The following is a 25,299-nucleotide window of genomic DNA, read 5'->3' as shown; positions in this document are numbered from 1 at the left end:
GTTTCAGAAGTGGTAGAGGATGTGTGGATCAGGTGTTTGCTTTGAAGAATGTATGTAAGAAATACTTAGAAAAGCAAATGGATTTGTATGTAGCATTTATGGATCTGGAGAAGGCATATGATAGAGTTGATAGAGATGCTCTGTGGAAGGTATTAAGAATATATGGTGTGGGAGGCAAGTTGTTAGAAGCAGTGAAAAGTTTTTATCGAGGATGTAAGGCATGTGTACGTGTAGGAAGAGAGGAAAGTGATTGGTTCTCAGTGAATGTAGGTTTGCGGCAGGGGTGTGTGATGTCTCCATGGTTGTTTAATTTGTTTATGGATGGGGTTGTTAGGGAGGTGAATGCAAGAGTTTTGGAAAGAGGGGCAAGTATAAAGTCTGTTGGGGATGAGAGAGCTTGGGAAGTGAGTCAGTTGTTGTTCGCTGATGATACAGCGCTGGTGGCTGATTCATGTGAGAAACTGCAGAAGCTGGTGACTGAGTTTGGTAAAGTGTGTGAAAGAAGAAAGTTAAGAGTAAATGTGAATAAGAGCAAGGTTATTAGGTACAGTAGGGTTGAGGGTCAAGTCAATTGGGAGGTGAGTTTGAATTGAGAAAAACTGGAGGAAGTGAAGTGTTTTAGATATCTGGGAGTGGATCTGGCAGCGGATGGAACCATGGAAGCGGAAGTGGATCATAGGGTGGGGAAGGGGGCGAAAATTCAGGAGCCTTGAAGAATGTGTGGAAGTCGAGAACATTATCTCCGAAAGCAAAAATGGGTATGTTTGAAGGAATAGTGGTTCCAACAATGTTGTATGGTTGCGAGGCGTGGGCTATGGATAGAGTTGTGCGCAGGAGGATGGATGTGCTGGAAATGAGATGTTTGAGGACAATGTGTGGTGTGAGGTGGTTTGATCGAGTAAGTAACGTAAGGGTAAGAGAGATGTGTGGAAATAAAAAGAGCGTTTTTGAGAGAGCAGAAGAGGGTGTTTTGAAATGGTTTGGGCACATGGAGAGAATGAGTGAGGAAAGATTGACCAAGAGGATATATGTGTCGGAGGTGGAGGGAACGAGGAGAAGAGGGAGACCAAATTGGAGGGGAAAGATGGAGTGAAAAAGATTATGTGTGTTCGGGGCCTGAACATGGAAGAGGGTGAAAGGAGGGCAAGGAATAGAGTGAATCGGAGCGATGTGGTATACCGGGGTTGACGTGCTGTCAGTGGATTGAATCAAGGCATGTGAAGCGTCTGGGGTAAACCATGGAAAGCTGTGTAGGTATGTATATTTGCGTGTTTGGACGTATGTATATATATATGTGTATGGGGTGGGTTGGGCCATTTCTTTCGTCTGTTTCCTTGCGCTACCTCGCAAACGCGGGAGACAGCGACAAAGCAAAAAAAAAAAAAAAAAAAATATATATATATATATAAATATATATTATATATATATATATATATATATATATATATATATATATATATATATATATATATATATATATATATATATATATATATATATATATATATATATATATATATATATATATATATGCCATATATATATATATATATGCATATATATATATATATTATATATATATATATATATATATATATATATATATATATATATATATATATATATTTATATATATAATATATATAAATATATATATATATATATATATTCCTATGATTCCACGGGGAAAATGAAACACGAAAAGTTCCCAAGTGCGCTTTCGTGTGATAATCACATCATCAGGGGAAACACAAGATAGAAACTTAACAGTCAGTTGATATACATCGAAGAGACGAAGCTTGGACGGCATTTGGTAAACATGCGATTGTCCAAAACATACAACGAGCGTTCATAAACTTATCATTTCACAAATCTTATCAACAAAAAAGTTATCTAATTTGTATAGACCATCACTAATATTAAGATTATAATTCTTTTTGTAGTTAATAATAGAAGATCCAATGATATTTCTCTTGGTAATAGAGTTAGAGTTAATAATTGAGATGGCGTTACTCCAGTCAATACAATGATCCTAGTTTTTAACATGATTAAATAAGGCATTTGATTCTTGTCCCGTTCTTATACTATATTTATATTGCTTAAGTCTAACAGAAAGATCCTTACCAGTCTGACCAACAAAAAAATTCATCACAGATTCCACAAGGCACTTTATAGATGCAACCAAGTGAATTTTCTGGTGAATTCCTGATTAGATATTTTTTATAGTATTATTGCTGCTAAAGGCAACATATACATAAAAGGATGTAAGTAACATGGGAAGCAAAGTGAAACTATTATTAAATGGGAGAACTAAAAGATTCTTGGTGTCAATGGGAGGTTTGGGCTCAACTCTAGAAAATGGGTTTTCTGTATATGCTAAAATTAAAAAATTTTCCTTGTCCCTGGATCATGCAATCTAAAAATGGTAACATAGCATTATTTTCATTTTCTACAGTAAATTTGATGGAAGGTACTGAATTGTTAAGTAAGGGGGGAAATATTTGTTGATTTTCATTTGTTGGCCAAACAAAAGCAATATCATCTACATACCTAAACCAAATTACATGAGAAGGTAAGATATCCTTTAGTAATTTTGTTTCAAAAGATTCCATATAAAGATTACTTAGTACAGGTGAGACAGGGTTACCCATTGCCATACCAAATTTTTGAGCATAATAATCTCCTTTAATTGAAATACACAGTCTTTTATACACAATTTTATCAGTTCAATGAAATTAAACTTTGAAACAGTAAATGAATATCATCCAAGATATCAAATTAATATTCTTAAAGGTCGTCAACTGGAACTTTAATGAAAAGTGAGGAAACATCAAAGCTAACTAGTTTGAAATCAAAATTAACATTGATATTGTTTAGTTTGTTAACTATATCTACATTGTTCATGATATTAGAATTTGATACCTTACCCATTAAAGGGCTTAATAAAGAAACTAACCATTTTGAAAATTTATATGTGATGGAGCCGACTGGACTTAATACAGGTTTTGCTGAAAAATTCTGTTTATGTGTTTTGATAAGTCCATACATATATGGTAATGAAGGGGACAAAGATGACAAACTTTTGATGAGAGAAATGTTACCTTTCAACAACAACTTCATTTCTTTATTGAAGTGAGAATTAACTGCTTCTGAGGGATTTTTACTAAGTTTAGAATATGTTGTGTTATAATTCAGAAGATCATTCATTTTAGATAAATAGTTAATTTTGTCTAAAATCATAACAGTTTAAGCTTTATATGAATTTTTTTAAACAAAATTACTAAAGGATATCTTACCTTCTCATGCAATTTGGTTTAGGTAAATAGATGATGTTCTTTGTGTTTGGCCAACAAATGAAAATTTGCAAATATTTCTCCCCTTACTTAACAATTTAGTACCTTCCATCAAATTTACTGTAGAAAATGAAAGTAATGGTATGTTGCCATTTCTAGATTGCATGATCCATAGACAAGGACACAAGTTTAAGTTTAGCATATACAGAAAACCCACCAATGTATGCTCATATATCCATTATTACTCATCTCAACATGACAGAGTTAAATTATCATCATTTAATCTATGTTCCTTAGGGCATTACATATTTGCAGTCCAGAGTTTATTCATGATGAGTTTGAGAAGATATATTCTATTGGATCTAAGTTAAAGTACCTTAGATCTTTTATTGATAAATCCCTTAAGTTAGCAAAGAAATCATTTTATAGAGTTGAGACCAAACCTCCCATTGACACCAAGAAACTTTTAGTTCTCCCTTTTAATAATAATTTCACTTTCCTTCCCACGTTGCTTAAATCCTTTAATGTAAATGTTGCCTTTAGCAACAATAATACTATAAAGAATATCTTAATCAGGGATTCACCAGAAAATTCTCTTGGGGTATCTGTAAAGTACCTTGTGAAAACTGATAAATTTAATGTTGGTAAGACTGGTAAGGATCTTTCTGTTAGACTTAAGCAACATAAATATAGTATAAGAACGGGACAAGAATCAAATGCCTTGTTGAATAATGTTAAAAACTGTGATCATTGTATTGACTGGAGTAACGCCATCTCAGTTATCATCTCTAACTCTATTACCAAGAGAAATATCATTGAATCTTCTATTATTAACTACACAAGGAATTATAATCTTAATATTAGTGATAGTCTATACAAATGAGAGAACTTTATTGTTGATAAGATTTGTAAAATGATAAGTTTATGAACGCTTATTAAATGTTTTGAACAATCACATGTTTACCAAATGGCGTCCTAGCTTCGTCTCTTCGATATATATCAACTGACTGTTATATTTCTCTGTTGTGTGACCCCTGATGATATGATTATTACACGAAAGTGCACTTGGGAACTTTTCGTGTTTCATTTTCCCCGTGGACTCATAGGAATAACTTGATCACGCGCAAAATTGTGATCCTTTCCAATATATGCAAACGCGGGAGACACCGACAAAGCAAAAAAAAAAAAAGAAATATATATATATATATATATATTATATATATATATATATATATATATATTATTATTTTTTTTATTATACTTTGTCGCTGTCTCCCGCGTTTGCGAGGTAGCGCAAGGAAACAGACGAAAGAAATGGCCCAACCCCCCCCCCATACACATGTATATACATACGTCCACACACGCAAATATACATACCTACACAGCTTTCCATGGTTTACCCCAGACGCTTCACATGCCCTGCTTCAATCCACTGACAGCACGTCAACCCCGGTATACCACATCGCTCCAATTCACTCTATTCCTTGCCCTCCTTTCACCCTCCTGCATGTTCAGGCCCCGATCACACAAAATCTTTTTCACTCCATCTTACCACCTCCAATTTGGTCTCCCTCTTCTCCTTGTTCCCTCCACCTCCGACACATATATCCTCTTGGTCAATCTTTCCTCACTCATCCTCTCCATGTGCCCAAACCACTTCAAAACACCCTCTTCTGCTCTCTCAACCACGCTCTTTTTATTTCCACACATCTCTCTTACCCTTACGTTACTCACTCGATCAAACCACCTCACACCACACATTGTCCTCAAACATCTCATCTCCAGTACATCTATCCTCCTGCGCACAACTCTATCCAGAGCCCACGCCTCGCAACCATAAAACATTGTTGGAACCACTATTCCTTCAAACATACCCATTTTTGCTTTCCGAGATAATGTTCTCGACTTCCACATATTCTTCAAGGCCCCCAGGATTTTCGACCCCTCCCCACCCTATGATCCACTTCCGCTTCCATGGTTCCATCCGCTGCCAGATCCACTCCCAGATATCTAAAACACTTCACTTCCTCCAGTTTTTCTCCATTCAAACTCACCTCCAAATTGACTTGACCCTCAACCCTACTGTACCTAATAACCTTGCTCTTATTCACATTTACTCTTAACTTTCTTCTTCCACACACTTTTCCAAACTCAGTCACCAGCTTCTGCAGTTTCTCACATGAATAAGCCACCAGCGCTGTATCATCAGCGAACAACAACTGACTCACTTCCCAAGCTCTCTCATCCCCAACAGACTTCATACTTGCCCCTCTTTCCAAAACCCTTGCATTTACCTCCCTAACAACCCCATCCATATATATATATATTTTTTTTCTTATTATTTATTTTATTATACTTAGTCACTGTCTCCCGCGTTGACGAGGTAGCGCAAGGAAACAGACAAAAGAATATATATATATATATATATATATATATATATATATATATATATATATATATATATATATATATATATATATATATATATATTTCTTTCAACCTATTCGCCATTTCCCGCGTTAGTGAGGTAGCGTTAGGAGCAGAAGACTGGGACTCTGAAGGAATATCCTCATCTTGCCCCCTTCTCTGTTCCTTCTTTTGGAAAATTAAAAAAAGATGAGAGGGGAAGATTTCCAGACCCCCGCTCCCTCCCCATTTAGTCGTCTTCTACGACAAGCAGGGAATACGTGGGAAGTATTCTTTCTCCCCTATCCCCAGGGATAATATATATATATATATATATATATATATATATATATATATATATATATATATATATATATATATATATATATATATTTATATATAATATATATATATATTTAATATATATATATATATAATATATATATATATATATATATATATATATATATATATATATATATATATATATATTATATAATATATATATATATAATATATATATAATATATATATATATATATATATAATATATATATATATATAATATATATAATATATATATATAATATATATATATATATATAATATATATATATAATATATATATATATATATATATATATATATATATTCTTATCTTTTGAACTATCCGCCATTTCCCCCGTTAGGGAGCTACCGTTAAGAACAGAGGACTGGGCCTCTAATTCACTCTATTCCTTGCACTCCTTTCACCTTCCTGCATGTTCAGGCCCCGACCACTCAAAATCTTTTTCACTCCATCTTTCCACCTCCAATTTGGTATCCCACTTCTGCTCGTTCCCGCCACCTCCGACACATATATCCTCTTGGTCAATATTTCCTCACTCATTCTCTCCATGTGCCAAAATCATTTCTAAACACCCTCTTCTGCTCTCTCAACCAAGCTCATTTTATTTCCACACATCTCTCTTACCCTTATATTACTTACTCGATCAAACCACCTCACACCACATATTGTCCTCAAACATCTTATTTCCAGCACATCCACCCTCCTGCGCACAACTCTATCCATAGCCCACGCCTCGCAACCACTATTCCTTCAAACATACCCATTTTTGCTTTCCGAGATAATGTTCTCGACTTCCAAACATTCTTCAAGGCTCCCAGGATTTTCGCCCCTCTCCCACCCTATGATTCACTTCCGCTTCCGTGGTTCCGTCCGCTGCCGGATCCACTCTCAGATATCTAAAACACTTTACTTCTTCCAGTTTTTTTCCATTCAAACTTTCCTCCCAATTGACTTGACCCTCAACCCTACTGTACCTAATAACCTTTCTCATATTCACATTTACTCTTAACTTTCTTCTTTCACACACTTTACCAAACTCAGTCACCAACTTCTGCAGTTTCTCACATGAATCAGCCACCTGCGCTGTATCATCAGCGAACAAAAACTAACTCACTTCCTAAGCTCTCTCAACCACAACAGACTTCATACTTGCCTTTCTTTCCAAACCACTTGCATTCACCTCCCGAAAAACCCCTTCCATAAACAAATTAAACAACCATGGAGACATCACACACCCCTGCCGCAAACCTACATTCACTGAGAACCAATCACTTTCCTCTCTTTCTAAACGTACACATGCCTTACATCCTCGATAAAAACTTTTCACTTCTTCTTACAACTTGCCTCCCACACCATGTATTCTTAATACCTTCCACAGAGCATCTCTATCAACTCTATCATATGCCTTCTCCAGATTCATAAATGCTACATATAAATCCATTTGCTTTTCTAAGTATTTCTCACATACATTCTTCAAAGCAAACACCTGATCCAAACATCCTCTACCACTTCTGAAACCACACTGCTCTTCCCCAATCTGATGCTCTGTACATGCCTTCACCCTCTCAATCAATACCCTCCCATATAATTTACCAGGAATACTCAACAAACTTATACCTCTGTAATTTGAGGACTCACTCTTATCCCCTTTGCCTTTGTCCAATGGCACTATGCACACATTCCACCAATCCTCAGGCACTTGCCTTTCTTTCCAAACCACTTGCATTCACCTCCCGAAAAACCCCATCCATAAACAAATTAAACAACCATGGAGACATCACACACCCCTGCCGCAAACCTACATTCACTGAGAACCAATCACTTTCCTCTCTTTCTAAACGTACACATGCCTTACATCCTCGATAAAAACTTTTCACTTCTTCTTACAACTTGCCTCCCACACCATATATTCTTAATACCTTCCACAGAGCATCTCTATCAACTCTATCATATGCCTTCTCCAGATCCATAAATGCTACATATAAATCCATTTGCTTTTCTAAGTATTTCTCACATACATTCTTCAAAGCAAACACCTGATCCAAACATCCTCTACCACTTCTGAAACCACACTGCTCTTCCCCAATCTGATGCTCTGTACATGCCTTCACCCTCTCAATCAATACCCTCCCATATAATTTACCAGGAATACTCAACAAACTTATACCTCTGTAATTTGAGGACTCACTCTTATCCCCTTTGCCTTTGTCCAATGGCACTATGCACACATTCCACCAATCCTCAGGCACCTCACCATGAGTCATACATACATTTAATAACCTTACCAACCAGTCAACAATACAGTCACCCCCTTTTTTAATAGATTCCACGGCAATACCATTCAAACCTACTGCCTTGCCGGCTTTCATCTTGAAGTAGAACCTTCAGACACAATTGAAAATGTGAAGGAAAATAGTGAAATTGGAGAAAAATGTAGCTTAGACATTAAAGCTTATTGATACAGTGGTTAAATTGATGAGAACTGCTATTGACGTTTGTGTAAATAAATTATACATTTTCTTTTTTCCATAGCCAGTGGTTGAACCATTATGTGACATTCTTTTTTTTCATTCATTTCAAGCTAGAAGTTTCAGTTTTCTAAATTGTTTCTTACATTTCTCATATGCATATATATGTATGTGTGTGTGTGTGTGTATATGTGCGTATGTATGTGTATGTGTGTGTATGTGTATATGTATATATATATGTATATTATCCTTGGGGATAGGGGTGAAAGAATACTTCCCACGTATTCCTCGCGTGTCGTAGAAAGCGACTAGAGGGGACGGGAGCGGGGGGCCGGAAATCCTCCCCTTTTTGTATTAACTTTCTAAAATGGGAAACAGAAGAAGGAGTCACGCGGGGAGTGCTCATCCTCCTCGAAGGCTCAGAGTGGGGTGCCTAAATGTGTGTGGATGTAACCAAGATGTGAAAAAAGGAGAGATAGGTAGTATGTTTGAGGAAAGGAACCTGGATGTTTTGGCTCTGAGTGAAACGAAGCTGAAGGGTAAAGGGGGAAGAGTGGTTTGGGAATGTCTGGGGAGTAAAGTCAGGGGTTAGTGAGAGGACAAGAGCGAGGGAAGGAGTAGCAATACTCCTGAAACAGGAGTTGTGGGAGTATGTGATAGAGTGTAAGAAAGTAAATTCTCGATTAATATGGGTAAAACTGAAAGTTGATGGAGAGAGGTGGGTGATTATTGGTGCATATGCACCTGGGCATGAGAAGAAAGATCAAGAGAGGCAAGTGTTTTGGGAGCAGCTGAATGAGTGTGTTAGTGGTTTTGATGCACGAGACCGGGTCATAGTGATGGGTGATTTGAATGCAAAGGTGAGTAATGTGGCAGTTGAGGGAATAATTGGTATACATGTGGTGTTCAGTGTTGTAAATGGAAATGGTGAAGAGCTTGTAGATTTATGTGCTGAAAAAGGACTGATGATTGGGAATACCTGGTTTAAAAAGCGAGATATACATAAGTATATTTATGTAAGTAGGAGAGATGGCCAGAGAGCGTTATTGGATTACGTGTTAATTGACAGGCGCGCGAAAGAGAGACTTTTGGATGTTAATGTGCTGAGAGGTGCAACTGGAGGGATGTCTGATCATTATCTTGTGGAGGCTAAGGTGAAGATTTGTATGGGTTTTCAGAAAAGAAGAGTGAATGTTGGGGTGAAGAGGGGGGTGAGAGTAAGTGAGCTTGAGAAGGAGACCTGTGTGAGGAAGTACCAGGAGAGACTGAGTACAGAATGGAAAAAGGTGAGAACAATGGAAGTAAGGGGAGTGGGGGAGTAATGGGATGTATTTACGGAATCAGTGATGGATTGCGCAAAAGATGCTTGTGGCATGAGAAGAGTGGGAGGTGGGTTGATTAGAAAGGGTGGTGAGTGGTGGGATGAAGAAGTAAGAGTATTAGTGAAAGAGAAGAGAGAGGCATTTGGACGATTTTTGCAGGGAAAAAATGCAATTGAGTGGGAGATGTATAAAAGAAAGAGACAGGAGGTCAAGAGAAAGGTGCAAGAGGTGAAAAAAAGGGCAAATGAGAGTTGGGGTGAGAGAGTATCATTAAATTTTAGGGAGAATAAAAAGATGTTCTGCAAGGAGGTAAATAAAGTGCGTAAGACAAGGGAGGAAATGGGAACTTCAGTGAAGGGCGCAAATTGGGAGGTGATAACAAGTAGTAGTGATGTGAGAAGGAGATGGAGTGAGTATTTTGAAGGTTTGTTGAATGTGTTTGATGATAGAGTGGCAGATATAGGGTGTTTTGGTCGAGGTGGTGTGCAAAGTGAGAGGGTTAGGGAAAATGATTTGGTAAACAGAGAAGAGGTAGTGAAAGCTTTGCGGAAGATGAAAGCCGGCAAGGCAGCAGGTTTGGATGGTACTGCAGTGGAATTTATTAAAAAAGGGGGTGACTGTATTGTTGACTGGTTGGTAAGGTTATTTAATGTATGTATGACTCATGGTGAGGTGCCTGAGGATTGGCGGAATGCGTGCATAGTGCCATTGTACAAAGGCAAAGAGGATAAGAGTGAGTGCTCAAATTACAGAGGTATAAGTTTGTTGAGTATTCCTGGTAAATTATATGGGAGGGTATTGATTGAGAGGGTGAAGGCATGTACAGAGCATCAGATTGGGGAAGAGCAGTGTGGTTTCAGAAGTGGTAGAGGATGTGTGGATCAGGTGTTTGCTTTGAAGAATGTATGTGAGAAATACTTAGAAAAGCAAATGGATTTGTATGTAGCATTTATGGATCTGGAGAAGGTATATGACAGAGTTGATAGAGATGCTCTGTGGAAGGTATTAAGAATATATAGTGTGGGAGGAAAGTTGTTAGAAGCAGTGAAAAGTTTTTATCGAGGATGTAAGGCATGTGTACGTGTAGGAAGAGAGGAAAGTGATTGGTTCTCAGTGAATGTAGGTTTGCGGCAGGGGTGTGTGATGTCTCCATGGTTGTTTAATTTGTTTATGGATTGGGTTGTTAAGGCGGTAAATGCAAGAGATTTGGAAAGAGGGGCAAGTATGAAGTCTGTTGGGGATGAGAGAGCTTGGGAAGTGAGTCAGTTGTTGTTCGCTGATGATACAGCGCTGTTGGCTGATTCATGTGAGAAACTGCAGAAGCTGGTGACTGAGTTTGGAAAAGTGTGTTAAAGACGAAAGTTAAGAGTAAATGTGAATAAGAACAAGGTTATTAGGTACCGTAGGGTTGAGGGTCAAGTCAATTGGGAGGTGAGTTTGAATTGAGAAAAACTGGAGGAAGTGAAGTGTTTTAGATATCTGGGAGTGGATCTGGCAGCAGATGGAACCATGGAAGCGGAAGTGGATCATAGGGTGGGGGAGGGGGCGAAAATCCTGGGGGCCTTGAAGAATATGTGGAAGTCGAGAACATTATCTCGGAAAGCAAAAATGGGTATGTTTGAAGGAACAGTGGTTCCAACAATGTTGTATGGTTGCGTGGCGTGGGCTATGGATAGAGTTGTGCGAAGGAGGATGGATGTGCTGGAAATGAGATGTTTCAGGACAATGTGTGGTGTGAGGTGGTTTGATCGTGTGAGTAACGTAAGGGTAAGAGAGATGTGTGGAAATAAAAAGAGCGTGGTTGAGAGAGCAGAAGAGGGTGTTTTGAAGTGGTTTGGGCACATGGAGAGGATGAGTGAGGAAAGATTGACCAAGAGGATATATGTGTCGGAGGTGGAGGGAACAAGGAGAAGAGGGAGACCAAATTGGAGGTGGAAAGATGGAGTGAAAAAGATTTTGTGTGATCGGGGCCTGAACATGCAGAAGGGTGAAAGGAGGGCAAGGAATAGAGTGAATTGGAGCGAAGTGGTATACCGGGGTTGACGTGCTGTCAGTGGATTGATGCAAGGCATGTGAAGCGTCTGGGGTAAACCATGGAAAGCTGTGTAGGTATGTATATTTGCGTGTGTGGACGTATGTATATACATGTGTATGGGGGGGGTGGTTGGGCCATTTCTTTCGTCTGTTTCCTTGCGCTACCTCGCAAACGCGGGAGACAGCGACAAAGCAAAAGAAAAAAAAAATAATATATATATATATATATATATATATAATATATATATATATATAATTATATATATATATAATATATATATATAAAATTTTTTTTTTTTTTTTTTTTTTATACTTTGTCGCTGTCTCCCGCGTTTGCGAGGTAGCGCAAGGAAACAGACGAAAGAAATGGCCCAACCCCCCCCCATACACATGTACATACACACGTCCACACACGCAAATATACATACCTACACAGCTTTCCATGGTTTACCCCGGACGCTTCACATGCCTTGTTCAATCCACTGACACCACGTCAACCCCTGTATACCACATCACTCCAATTCCTCTATTCTTGCCCTCCTTTCACCCTCCTACATGTTCAGGCCCCGATCACACAAAATCCTTTTCACTCCATCTTTCCACCTCCAATTTGGTCTCCCTCTTCTCCTCGTTCCCTCCACCTCCGACACATATATCCTCTTTGGTCAATCTTTCCTCACTCATTCTCTCCATGTGCCCAAACCATTTCAAAACACCCTCTTCTGCTCTCTCATCCACGCTCTTTTTATTTCCACACATCTCTCTTACCCTTACGTTACTTACTCGATCAAACCACCTCACACCACACATTGTCCTCAACATCTCATTTCCAGCACATCCATCCTCCTGCGCACAACTCTATCCATAGCCCACGCCTCGCAACCATACAACATTGTTGGAACCACTATTCCTTCAAACATACCCATTTTTGCTTTCCGGGATAATGTTCTCGACTTCCACACATTTTTCAAGGCTCCCAAAATTTTCGCCCCCTCCCCCACCCTATGATCCACTTCCGCTTCCATGGTTCCATCCGCTGCAGATCCACTCCCAGATATCTAAAACACTTCACTTCCTCCAGTTTTTCTCCATTCAACTCACCTCCCAATTGACTTGACCCTCAACCCTACTGAACATAATAACCTTGCTCTTATTCACATTTACTCTTAACTTTCTTCTTCCACACACTTTACCAAACTCCGTCACCAGCTTCTGCAGTTTCTCACATGAATCCGCCACCAGCGCTGTATCATCAGCGAACAACAACTGACTCACTTCCCAAGCTCTCTCATCCCCAACAGACTTCATACTTGCCCCTCTTTCCAGACTCTTGCATTTACCTCCCTAACAACCCCATCCATAAACAAATTAAACAACCATGGAGACATCACACACCCCTGCCGCAAACCTACATTCACTGAGAACCAATCACTTTCCTCTCTTCCTACACGTACACATGCCTTACATCCTCGATAAAAACTTTTCACTGCTTCTAACAACTTTCCTCCCACACCATATATTCTTAATACCTTCCACAGAGCATCTCTATCAACTCTATCATATGCCTTCTCCAGATCCATAAATGCTACATACAAATCCATTTGCTTTTCTAAGTATTTCTCACATACATTCTTCAAAGCAAACACCTGATCCACACATCCTCTACCACTTCTGAAACCACACTGCTCTTCCCCAATCTGATGCTCTGAACATGCCTTCACCCTCTCAATCAATACCCTCCCATATAATTTACCAGGAATACTCAACAAACTTATACCTCTGTAATTTGAGCACTCACTCTTATCCCCTTTGCCTTTGTACAATGGCACTATGCACGCATTCCGCCAATCCTCAGGCACCTCACCATGAGTCATACATACATTAAATAACCTTACCAACCAGTCAACAATACAGTCACCCCCTTTTTTAATAAATTCCACTGCAATACCATCCAAACCTGCTGCCTTGCCGGCTTTCATCTTCCGCAAAGCTTTTACTACCTCTTCTCTGTTTACCAAATCATTTTCCCTAACCCTCTCACTTTGCACACCACCTCGACCAAAACACCCTATATCTGCCACTCTGTCATCAGACACATTCAACAAACCTTCAAAATACTCATTCCATCTCCTTCTCACATCACCACTGCTTGTTATCACCTCCCCATTTACGCCCTTCACTGAAGTTCCCATTTGCTCCCTTGTCTTACGCACCCTATTCACCTCCTTCCAGAACATCTTTTTATTCTCCCTAAAATTTACTGATAGTCTCTCACCCCAACACTTATTTGCCCTTTTTTTCACCTCTTGCACCTTTCTCTTGACCTCCTGTCTCTTTCTTTTATACTTCTCCCACTCAATTGCATTTTTTCCCTGCAAAAATTGTCCAAATGCCTCTCTCTTCTCTTTCACTAATACTCTTACTTCTTCATCCCACCACTCACTACCCTTTCTAAACAGCCCACCTCCCACTCTTCTCATGCCACAAGCATCTTTTGCGCAATCCATCACTGATTCCCTAAATACATCCCATTCCTCCCCCACTCCCCTTACTTCCATTGTTCTCACCTTTTTCCATTCTGTACACAGTCTCTCCAGATACTTCTTCACACAGGTCTCCTTCCCAAGCTCACTTACTCTCACCACCTTCTTCACCCCAACATTCACTCTTCTTTTCTGAAAACCCATACTAATCTTCACCTTAGCCTCCACAAGATAATGATCAGACATCCCTCCAGTTGCACCTCTCAGCACATTGACATCCAAAAGTCTCTCTTTCGCACGCCTGTCAATTAACACGTAATCCAATAACGCTCTCTGGCCATCTCTCCTACTTACATAAGTATACTTATGTATATCTCGCTTTTTAAACCAGGTATTCCCAATCATCAGTCCTTTTTCAGCACATAAATCTACAAGCTCTTCACCATTTCCATTTACAACACTGAACACCCCATGTATACCAATTATTCCCTCAACTGCCACATTACTCACCTTTGCATTCAAATCACCCATCACTATAACCCGGTCTCGTGCATCAAAACCGCTAACACACTCATTTAGCTGCTCCCAAAACACTTGCCTCTCATGATCTTTCTTCTCATGCCCAGGTGCATATGCACCAATAATCACCCACCTCTCTCCATCAACTTTCAATTTTACCCATATTAATCGAGAATTTACTTTCTTACATTCTATCACATACTCCCACAACTCCTGTTTCAGGAGTATTGCTACTCCTTCCCTTGCTCTTGTCCTCTCACTAACCCCTGACTTCACTCCCCAGACATTTCCAAACCACTCTTCCCCTTTACCCTTGAGCTTCGTTTCACTCAGAGCCAAAACATCCAGGTTCCTTTCCTCAAACATACTACCTATCTCTCCTTTTTTCACATCTTGGTTACATCCACACACATTTAGGCACCCCACTCTGAGCCTTCGAGGAGGATGAGCACTCCCCGCGTGACTCCTTCTTCTGTTTCCCATTTTAGAAAGTTAATACAAGGAGGGGAGGATTTCCGGCCCCCCGCTCCCGTCCCCTCTAGTCGCTTTCTACGACACGCGAGGAATACGTGGGAAGTATTCTTTCACCCCTATCCCCAGGGATAATATACATATATGTACACACACACACACACACACACACACACACACACACACACACACACAGCACACACACACACACACACACATATATATATATACATATGAAAAATGTAAGAAACAATTTAGAAAACAAACTTTTAGCTTGAAATGAATGAAAAAATGAACGTCACATAATGGTTCAACCTCTGGCTATGGAAAAGGAAAATGTACAATTTATTCACACAAACGTCAATAGCAGTTCTCATCAATATCACCACTGAATCAATAAGCTTCAATGTCTAAGCTACATTTTTCTCCAACTTCACTATTTTCTTGTCAAAACACCATGCATGAAAACTATCACTCCAGTAACACAACTATAAACATTTACATCCCCTTTAAAAAGTTCTGGGGAAGACTGTCTCGGTACACTGCGGCGAGGCGACGCGACGCTGACACAATCACTGTCACAATATCACTTCTGCCTCCTTCCAAGCGTTGTTTCAGGGAATAATTCCGGGTTGCTGAAGTGCCGCATAGGCTGGCACGATAGCCCGGGCCACACCGAAGACGTTATGAGCCCGGCCGTTGTCCACAGATTCGAACGCAGCGTCGAGTCTCCACAGGAGTCTCCTGAACAGAAAGTTGACTGAGCTCTTCATGTGGCTGGTGTTCGTCCAGTCTCGGGGAAACACATGTTCCTTTTCTGTGTTGCCCGTCGGCCTCTCATCATCGGCAACCTGCTCCACTCCTTCCGCCATATACATATATATAATATATATATATATATATATATATATATATATATATATATATATATATATATATATATATATATATATATATATATTATATATATATATATACATATTATATATATATATATATATATATATATATATATATAATATAATATATATATATATATATATATATATATATATATATATATATATATATATATATATATATATATATATAATATATATATATATTCATATATATATATATATATATATATATATATTATATATATATAATATATATATATATAAATATAATAATATATATAATTATTACGCTTTGTCGCTGTCTACAGCGTTAGCGAGGTAGCGCAAGGAAACTGACGAAAGAATTGCCCAACCCACCCACATACACATGTATATACATATACGTCCATATATACATATATACATAACCATACATTTCAACGTAAACATATATTTTACATACATAGACATATATATATATATATACACATTTACATAATTCATAACTTGCTGCCTTTATCAATCCTGTCGCCACCCCGCCACATATAGAATGACCACCCCATCCGCCCCACATTCGCGCGAAGTAGCGATAGGAAAAGACAACAAAGGCCACATTGGTTCTTTAGCAGTCACGTAAAATGCACCGAAATCACAGCTCCCTTTCCACATCCAGGCCCCACAAACTTTTCCATGGTTTACCCCAGACGCTTCACATGCACTGTATTTTAAAGGTTTGTTGAATGTGTTTGATGATAGAGTGTCAGATATAGGGTGTTTTGTTCGAGGTGGTATGCAAAGTGGGAGGGTTAGGGAGAATGATTTGGTAAATAGAGAAGAGGTAGTAAAAGCTTTGCGGAAGATGGAAGCCGGCAAGGCAGCGTGTTTGGATGGTATTACAGCGGAATATATCAAAAAAAGTGGTGACTGCATTGTTGATTGGTTGCTAAGGTTATTCAATGTATGTATGACTCATGGTAATTTGCCTGAGGATTGGCGGAATGCTTGCATAGTGCCATTGTACAAAGGCCATTGTACAAAGGCAAAGGGGATAAAAGTGCGTGCGCAAATTTGAGAGGAATAAGTGTGTTGAGTATTCTGGGGAAATCATATGGGAGGGTATTGATTGAGAGGGTGAAGGCATGTACAGGGCATCAGATTGGGGAAGAGCAGTGTGGTTTTAGAAGTGGTAACGAATATGTGGATCAGGTGTTTACTTTGAAATATATCTGTGAGAAATACTTAGAAAAGCAAATGAATTTGTATGTAGCATTTATGGATCTTGAGAAGGCTTATGATTGAGTTGATAGAGATGATCTGGGTAAAGTAATAAGAATATATGGTGTGGGAGGCAAATTGTTACAAGCAGTGAAAAGTTTTTATCGAGGATGTAATGCATGTATAGGAGTAGGAAGAGAGGAAAGTGATTGGTTCTCAGTGAATGTTGGTTTCCGGCAGGGGTGCGTGATGTCTCCATGGTTGTTTGAGAGAGCAGAAGAGGGTGTTTTGAAATTCACTCTATTCCTTGCACGCCTTTCACCCTCCAGCATGTTCAGGCCCCGATCGCTCAAAGTCTTTTTCACTCCATCATTCCACCTCCAATTTGATCAATCTTTCCTCACTCATTCTCTCCATGTGACCAAACTATTTCATAACACCCTCTTCTGCTCTCTCAACTTCACTCTTTTTATTACCACACATCTCTCTTACCCTTTCGTTACTTCCTCGATCAAACCACCTCACACCACATATTGTCCTCAAACATCTCATTTGCAGCACATCCACCCTCCTCCACACATTTCTATAGCCCAAACCTCGCAACCATATAACATTGTTGGAACCACTATTCCTTCAAACATACCCATTTTTGCTTTCCGAGATAATGTTTTTGCCTTCCACACATTTTTTAACGCTCCCAGAGCTTTTGCCCCCTTCCCCACCCTGTGACTCACTTCTGCTTCCATGGTTCCATCCGCTGCCAAACCCACTACATATGTACGCAAATGATATTGCACAACACACAGAGAGCGGTAATTTTCATTACTGATTATTATCAATTTCATTAGTATATGTGTGTACCCATGATATTAACCATGACTAGCTCCGTCATTATACTGCTGCAAAATTCTTTGTTCTAGCGCATCATGTCTCTGTTCAGCAGTTATCGTGGCAAGGTATCTTACTCATACCTGAAAATTGGCTGGGGGTTGGTTTCAAACTATTCTTAATTTTGTTGTTCACAGAGTTGGAGAAACCACTCACAATCCTAGGTTTTCCTCCATATCTTTCAACAGTACCCGGAAATACCATTGATATCTGTCTTTCTATAATTCATTAGTCACTGTTTCTGGCTCAGGCATCCGCTTGAGAATCTCTGATGTAGATTAATTTCAGATTACACTCCCGTGCTCTATTCTAGTATTTCAACAAAATGGATATTTTTTATTCTTGTGCTTTACTTTTCGATTTATCTAAAGTGAATATTGACAAAAACAGGACGCTACTGCGGTCATCTGAATTACACCCTTTCTTTTTCTTAAACTTTTCAATGATATTGGTAGACCTCCTGCATTGCTGATGTTAATGTGAAATAAACCCTTGCTGGTGAGAAACATTCACAGTTGGATTGGAGAGTTGCTCGTTATAACACCATCAAAGAATATCAATTGTCTAATATATACTTTATAACCTAACCAGACAAAGTTTATCATACATTGTTACTTAAGTTCTTCATAAAGACATTCTTATCTAACTGTCATTCACTGTCGTCACTTGTGTGAGCCTCGAAGGCTCTGAACCCCATGACAAATTTATGAAGCCAAGCGCTTACGGCGGGTTCCCCATCACAGCACTAATGCATCCAATACGTAACATATCGTAAGCAGTCTTTGAGGTAATCTTGGTGCCTCTTTCTGGGTAATTTAATGAAGCAATTGGTAGAGCGCCGTCTGTCTGCCCCAGTATATCTTGTGCCTAACAGCTAATGCTCCCTGCCCCATCTTTCCACCTTACACACACACACACACACATTCACACACCCACAATGCAACAATCATGTAGTCATTCACATGGAACAAGATTCTAAAACTATAGAAAATCTACATATCACACAAGACTTGCTGCCAACTTCAGATACACTCTGTGCAAGACATCACTTTAGGAAACACATTATTAATAAATGAAAAAGTAGGAGCCAGGTTTGACTTACGTCCTGGGAGGGAAGTGAGACTGAGATTGGTCGTGTGTGAACATTTGAGAAAAAGACAGCGAGGGAGGGGGTCATGGGACATGAGAATCAGAAACGTTAGATATAAAGATAATCAATTGGTTATTCAATCTTTTGTTGTTTTGTTTAGACAGAATATTTCTCATCAATACTTCCGCCATGCTCAATATTCTGTTGAGAGGGCAACTAGCAGGGAAAGTTGGAGGACAAACGGATTAACATGATATGCTACCAGACACCACGTTAAGTTGATTAGCAAACTAGTCAAAAGTTAGACGCCTTTTTTTCTTAAGTTTGTAATGATGTAAATTAATGAACACTATTTCCAGTTCCTTTTGTATAAAAGTAACATTTCCCTGAATATGAATGTTCAGGTGGAAAGGGGGAGGCAGAGAGGCGGGATTTAATAAAGGATGAACATAATATGAACATGACGAAAGGTAAAAAAGAAAAGTCGGAAAACCCGGAGGTCGTAATTAATTGGATGTCCGACCCCTGATGTAGACCTTGGTAGAGTTTGCATGTTGTTTAACATTGTGATGCCGTCAGACTCACATAATTAGTGGATATTCCCTCTAAACGCATGAGGCCCTGAACCCACCCCGCTCCCACCCGGGAATCTCAAGTATGTTCAGTAATACGCTGAGCCAGGCCTCACCCGGCATATACTATATATTCGCACTAAAACTCGCTTGCTTGCTAACATTCTCCTGTAATGGTGCATGTTTCCTCGTGCTTTATTAGCAATTCCGCAGCCTTAATGATCCCGTATACTCGAGGTGTTCATAATAGTAGGGTTCTGAGAATATGAACAATCTTAGGTGATAAATATGTCTGCTTATCTAACGTCATGGGTGTTCAATCTTGCTGAAACACTGCGATCATAATCCAGGTCCCCTTTCAGTCAAGTCTGGCATAGGTACATCAGCTGATGCAGATGAGAAACTCCTTTACAGTGTACCCGTCTGTTGACCTCAGCCGGCTGTCCAGTAACGCAAACCATAATTTAGATTGATAATCATAAAGCGATCGAAGTTTATGATCGAGAAAGGGGTGCAAAACTATTTTTCAGCTATGATATTGATCGTTTCTTACCTATTTGTTGGGGCTATCTGGCCTAACTCATGAGCAGGCCTGCGAAAGTCATGCAAGAAGACTGTTGTTGCTCATATTGACCAGCACTGGAAGCCGGTAGAGAAGGAGGGAGTTATCCTCCTCACACTGACTAGAAGAGTCAACATATGAAGGCGAGAGGGCGATTCTCAATGTTTACACAGTACTTTTAAGGGTTTCAGCTGAATGACCTCGAAAAGCCGATAATCACTGAATCTAACATCAAATTAACGACCGGGTCTCGGAGATGAACCTGACTAGGTATTTTTTTTTTTTTTGTGTGTGTGTGGGGGGGGGGTGGATGGGTGGGTGGTGGTATTGGAGGGGAGAGCTGTATCACCATCTGATAACCTGACTTACGTCCTCCCCCAGACAGAGACAACATATCTGATAAGTTGATGAGAAACTCTAACCAGTTCCACCGGTAGCCTCAGCCACTCCCCGTCCTTGAACAGTTCTAAGAAAACTGAAAAAAAGACCTTTGACGAGGACATAAACACTAATTTTTTACTGCGTGACAACAATAAAGGGTTGAAATGACAATGTATCAGGGATTGTATATGTTAAGACAATGAGCCTGAACAGTCCAGATACATGGCTAGAGTGTCTGTGGTCTTAGAATTATCATCAACACCTGTAAAAGGTGTTGAAGAGTTTTCGGTTGGTGGATATTGGTTGATGATGACTGCCATAAAGACCCTGGTAGTTGATAGGTTTACAGCCACAGAGGAGGACCATGAAACAGAACCCCGGGTAGCATACCTCCCCTTTAGGCAACAGTTGTCAGCGTTTTCACAGGTATCCAAACAATCAGTCATACTGTCCTCTCTGTTTTTCTTTTTTATACTGTGCGAACATGAAGGTCTCGGGGCAGGCAGAAATATTTGATTCTTGGCGTCAATAAGCCTGGGTCTCTAAGGACACTAAGCCAACCATCGAAAACGTCCCGCTTGGTAAGTTTGTCAACAAATCCGACAAAAGAAGAAAATATATCAAATGACTTTGAGTCTAACGGGGACTTTTCTCTCCATCAATCAGTGTCAAATAATTGGTAAAACGTTTTTACGTCCTGGCTTGGTTTGATATTGCCATATGACCAACTTTCCATCGCTGAACATTTCAAAAGTCAGTTGTCATTGTAGTCTTATACGTACACAAAAATAGATATGGGGAAAATGCGCTTTTTCATGTATCTAGCGCAATTAAAGCAGAAAGTCGTAGAAGTAGTGCATCATACATTATCTTCTGGTACATACGAAAATCCCAAATAACATAGTCAGTTATGTTCCTTACTATATCTTGGTGTCAATCCAGCTTTTATAGGATCCCTAGCCATCATATATGTAGATTAAAGACGATGAAAACTTTCCTTGGTGAGCAACACTAGCTCTCGTGAGCAGAAGAGGCCTCCCTCGGGTAAGTCCGGGTAAGGAAAAGTTTAAGGGCGACGCATAATATTGACTAAGTGACCGGCTAGACCTGTGTTTAGCCTAAGCACTGGCACAGTAGTTGGTGTTAGCCCTTCATCATTGCTTATTCAGTATTACGATGCCCCTTGACCTCTGAGTCATTTGTAGATATGATGCGTAATTTATTGGCATTCTACTCTTGGAAGGCCAATCATACGAACTCTACACATGTTGCCTTATCCGTCACAACTTTCTCGTTGTGTTGCATTACACTTATATCCCAGACTATGGACATAAGTGCCTCTTCATCAGATACTTAAGAGCTTGAATAATAACTAATGCACATTGTAATTCACGCTCCAGCAGGGTGCTTTAACGGGTCTTGATGATGGGTGTGCGACTCTTAGCCATAAGCAACTAGCAGGGAGGGAGAGGCGGATTTACAGCAGCCACAGAATAATGAGGAAGAGTATTTAACAAATCTGAGTGACGCTTTACAAGGTCCGCCACTCAGCCCCGCCCGAACTCACAAAGGTGACGTTAATGTTATCACTTAGCGACAGCGGCAAAGTGCACATACTGCCTGCTTCCTACCTGGCAAGCACTTTCAGCCAACACTTCATTTTCTCTGAATATCTATTTCTATTTTGTTCTGTGTCGTCACCTCTCTCCTTCTGTCACACACACAACACACCACACACACACACACCAACCACATCCAACACACACACACAACACACACACATACAACCACACACACACACACACACAACACACGGTCACTAACCCACCCACACTCTCACCTTCCTATCTCTCCTCTCCTCTCTCTCTCTCCACTCTCTCTCTTCCTCTCATCTCTCTCTCTCCTCCTCTCTCTCTCTCTCTCTCTCTCTCTCTCTCTCTCTCTCTCTCTCTCTCTCTCTCTCTCTCTCTCTCTTCATCTCTCTCTCTCTCTCTCTCTCTCTCTCTCATCTCTCTCTCTCATCTCTCTCTCTCTCTCTCTCTCTCTCTCTCTCTTCCTCTCTCTCCTCTCTCTCTCTCTCTCACTCTCTCTCTCTCTCTCCTCTCTCTCTCTCCTCTCTCTCTCTCTCTCTCTCTCTCTCTCTCTCCTCTCTCTCTCTTCTCTCTCCTCTCTCTCTCTCTCTCTCTCTCTCTCTCTCTCTCTCTCTCTCTCTCTCTCTCTCTCTCTCTCCTCCTCTCCTCTCTCCCTCTCTCTCTCTCTCTCTCTCTCTCTCTCTCTCTCTCTCTCTCTCTCTCCCCCCATCTCTCTCTCCTCTCTCCTCTCCTCTCTCTCTCTCCCCTCTCCTCCTCTCCTCTCTCTCTTTTTATTCAGACAACACCAGCAACTGAAGGGCTTGTCCTGACTCTCCTAAAGGGGACACAAGGCAGTTCTCATATGGTTCCAAGATACTGGCTTCGCCAGCTATAATGGCTTCCACAGTTATGCTGGTTTCCATATCTATTGGCTTCCCAAGGTATCCTGGCTTCCACAGGTGTACTGGCCTCCCTGTGTATCCTGGCTACTATAGGTACTCTGGCGTCCCAGGTATACTGGCTTCCCCAGATGTACTGGCTTCCATATGCATACTGGCCTCCCTGGATATCCTAGTTTCCAAGTTTATACTGGCTTCCATAGGATCTTGCTTTCCATATGTATCCTGGCTTCCTTAGGAATCTTGGTTCCACATAATTTCTGGCTTCTTAGATATACTGGTTTTCCTAGTTATACCGGATTCTCAGCAATACAAGCTTCCCCAGGTATACTAGTGGCTTCCGCATGTATACCGGCTTTCCCACGTATCCTGGCTTCCATATGTATACTGGCTTCAACATGTGCACTGATTTTCCTACGTATCCTGGCTTCCATAGGTATACTTGCCTACACAGATATCCTGGCTTCAGCATGTATACAAGGTTCTCCAAGTATCCTGGCTTCCATAGGTATCTTGGCCTCCATGGGTATACCTGCCTACATAGGCATCCTAGATTCCACATGGCTTCTCCAGGTGTACTGTCTCCTCCTTGTATCCTGGCTTTCCCAGGTATACAGGTCTTCTCAGGTATCCTGGCTTCCAAGGTATACTGGCTTCTTCAGGTGCACTTGCTTCCCCAAGTATCTTGTCTTCCACAGGGATACTGGCTTCCCAGGTATATTGGTTTCCCCTGGTTATACTAGCTTCCCATGTATACTGATTTCTCAGGGAATACTGGTTTCCCAAGTATACTGGCTTCCCAGGTATGCTGACTTCTCAAGGAATGCTGGTTTCCCAAGTATACTGGCTTCCACAAATATACAGGCGTCCACAGGTATCTTGGCTATCCCAGGTATGCTGGCTTCCCCAGGTTCCCTGTCTTCCACAGGTATACAGTCTTCCCCAAGTATCCTGGCTTCCACAAGGATAATGGATTCCTTAGGCATACTGGATTCTCAGGTATACTGGCCTCCGAGATATACTGGCCTCCCAACTTTACTGGTTTCCCCACGTATCCTGGCTTTCCCTAGTATGCTGTCTTCACCAGATACACTGGCTTCCAAAGGTATACTGTCTTCCCCATGTAAACCGGCACCCCAGGTATACTGGCATCCTAGGTATACTGGTTCCCACAGGTATCCCAGCATCCCAGGTATCCTGGCTTCAACAGGTATACTGATTTCCTGAGGTATCCTGGATCCCACTGGTATCCTGGCTTCCACAAGTATACTGGCTACCACGGGCATACTGGTTTCCCAGGTATATTGGCTTTCCTCGGTGTCATGGCTTCTACAGTTATGCTGGCTTACCCAAGTATGCTAGGTTCCAGAGGTATGCTGGCTTCCTCAGGTATCCTGGCTTTCCCAGGTGTAACGGCTTCCACATGTATGCTGGCTTATTCAGGTATACCAACTTCCCATGTATATTGGCTTCCCAAGTAAAAATGGCTTCCCATGGCATACTAGCTTCCCAGGTATACTGGCTTCCCAGATATTCTGGTTTTCCATGTACCTGGCTTTACAAAATATACCGGCTGACTAGCTTCTTAGGTACTGGCTTCCCCAGGTATACTGGCTTTTCCAATTCTACTGATTCTCCAGGGCGTACTGGCTTTGGTACGCCACATTTATGCATGTCACATTTTTCCCAGCATTTTTCTCAGCTTAAAGATCAGCCAAAAACATTAGGTTTCCCCCACATACTCACCCATCCATGCCTTTTTTTTTTTTTTTAATCTTTCTCCAGTCACTCTCTCTACGTCCGCTTATTACCTCAACTTTCCACACTTTCCACGTCCAGTAATTACTTTCCCTGTCCCCACTCTCTCCACGTCCTGTAATTACCTTACCTATATC

The 25,299-nt window shown here is 40.3% G+C and overlaps 1 protein-coding gene across 1 annotated transcript in view; it reads right to left on the bottom strand.

Moving 5' to 3' along the window:
• Positions 1-23,928, bottom strand: part of LOC139753280 (adenine phosphoribosyltransferase-like) — a 116,347-nt gene extending 92,419 nt beyond the window's left edge. The window contains exon 1 of the mRNA XM_071669556.1: positions 23,855-23,928. Coding sequence (XP_071525657.1) covers positions 23,855-23,928 — 74 coding nt within the window. The remainder of the gene's footprint in view (positions 1-23,854) is intronic.
• Between the last annotated feature and the right edge of the window lie 1,371 nt (positions 23,929-25,299).

The sequence above is a fragment of the Panulirus ornatus genome, chromosome 2, assembly GCF_036320965.1.
Source record: "Panulirus ornatus isolate Po-2019 chromosome 2, ASM3632096v1, whole genome shotgun sequence".
NCBI classification, from domain to species: domain Eukaryota; kingdom Metazoa; phylum Arthropoda; class Malacostraca; order Decapoda; family Palinuridae; genus Panulirus; species Panulirus ornatus.
Note: the sequence above shows the minus strand (reverse complement) of the source record. Positions and strands in the feature narration are given on the sequence as shown.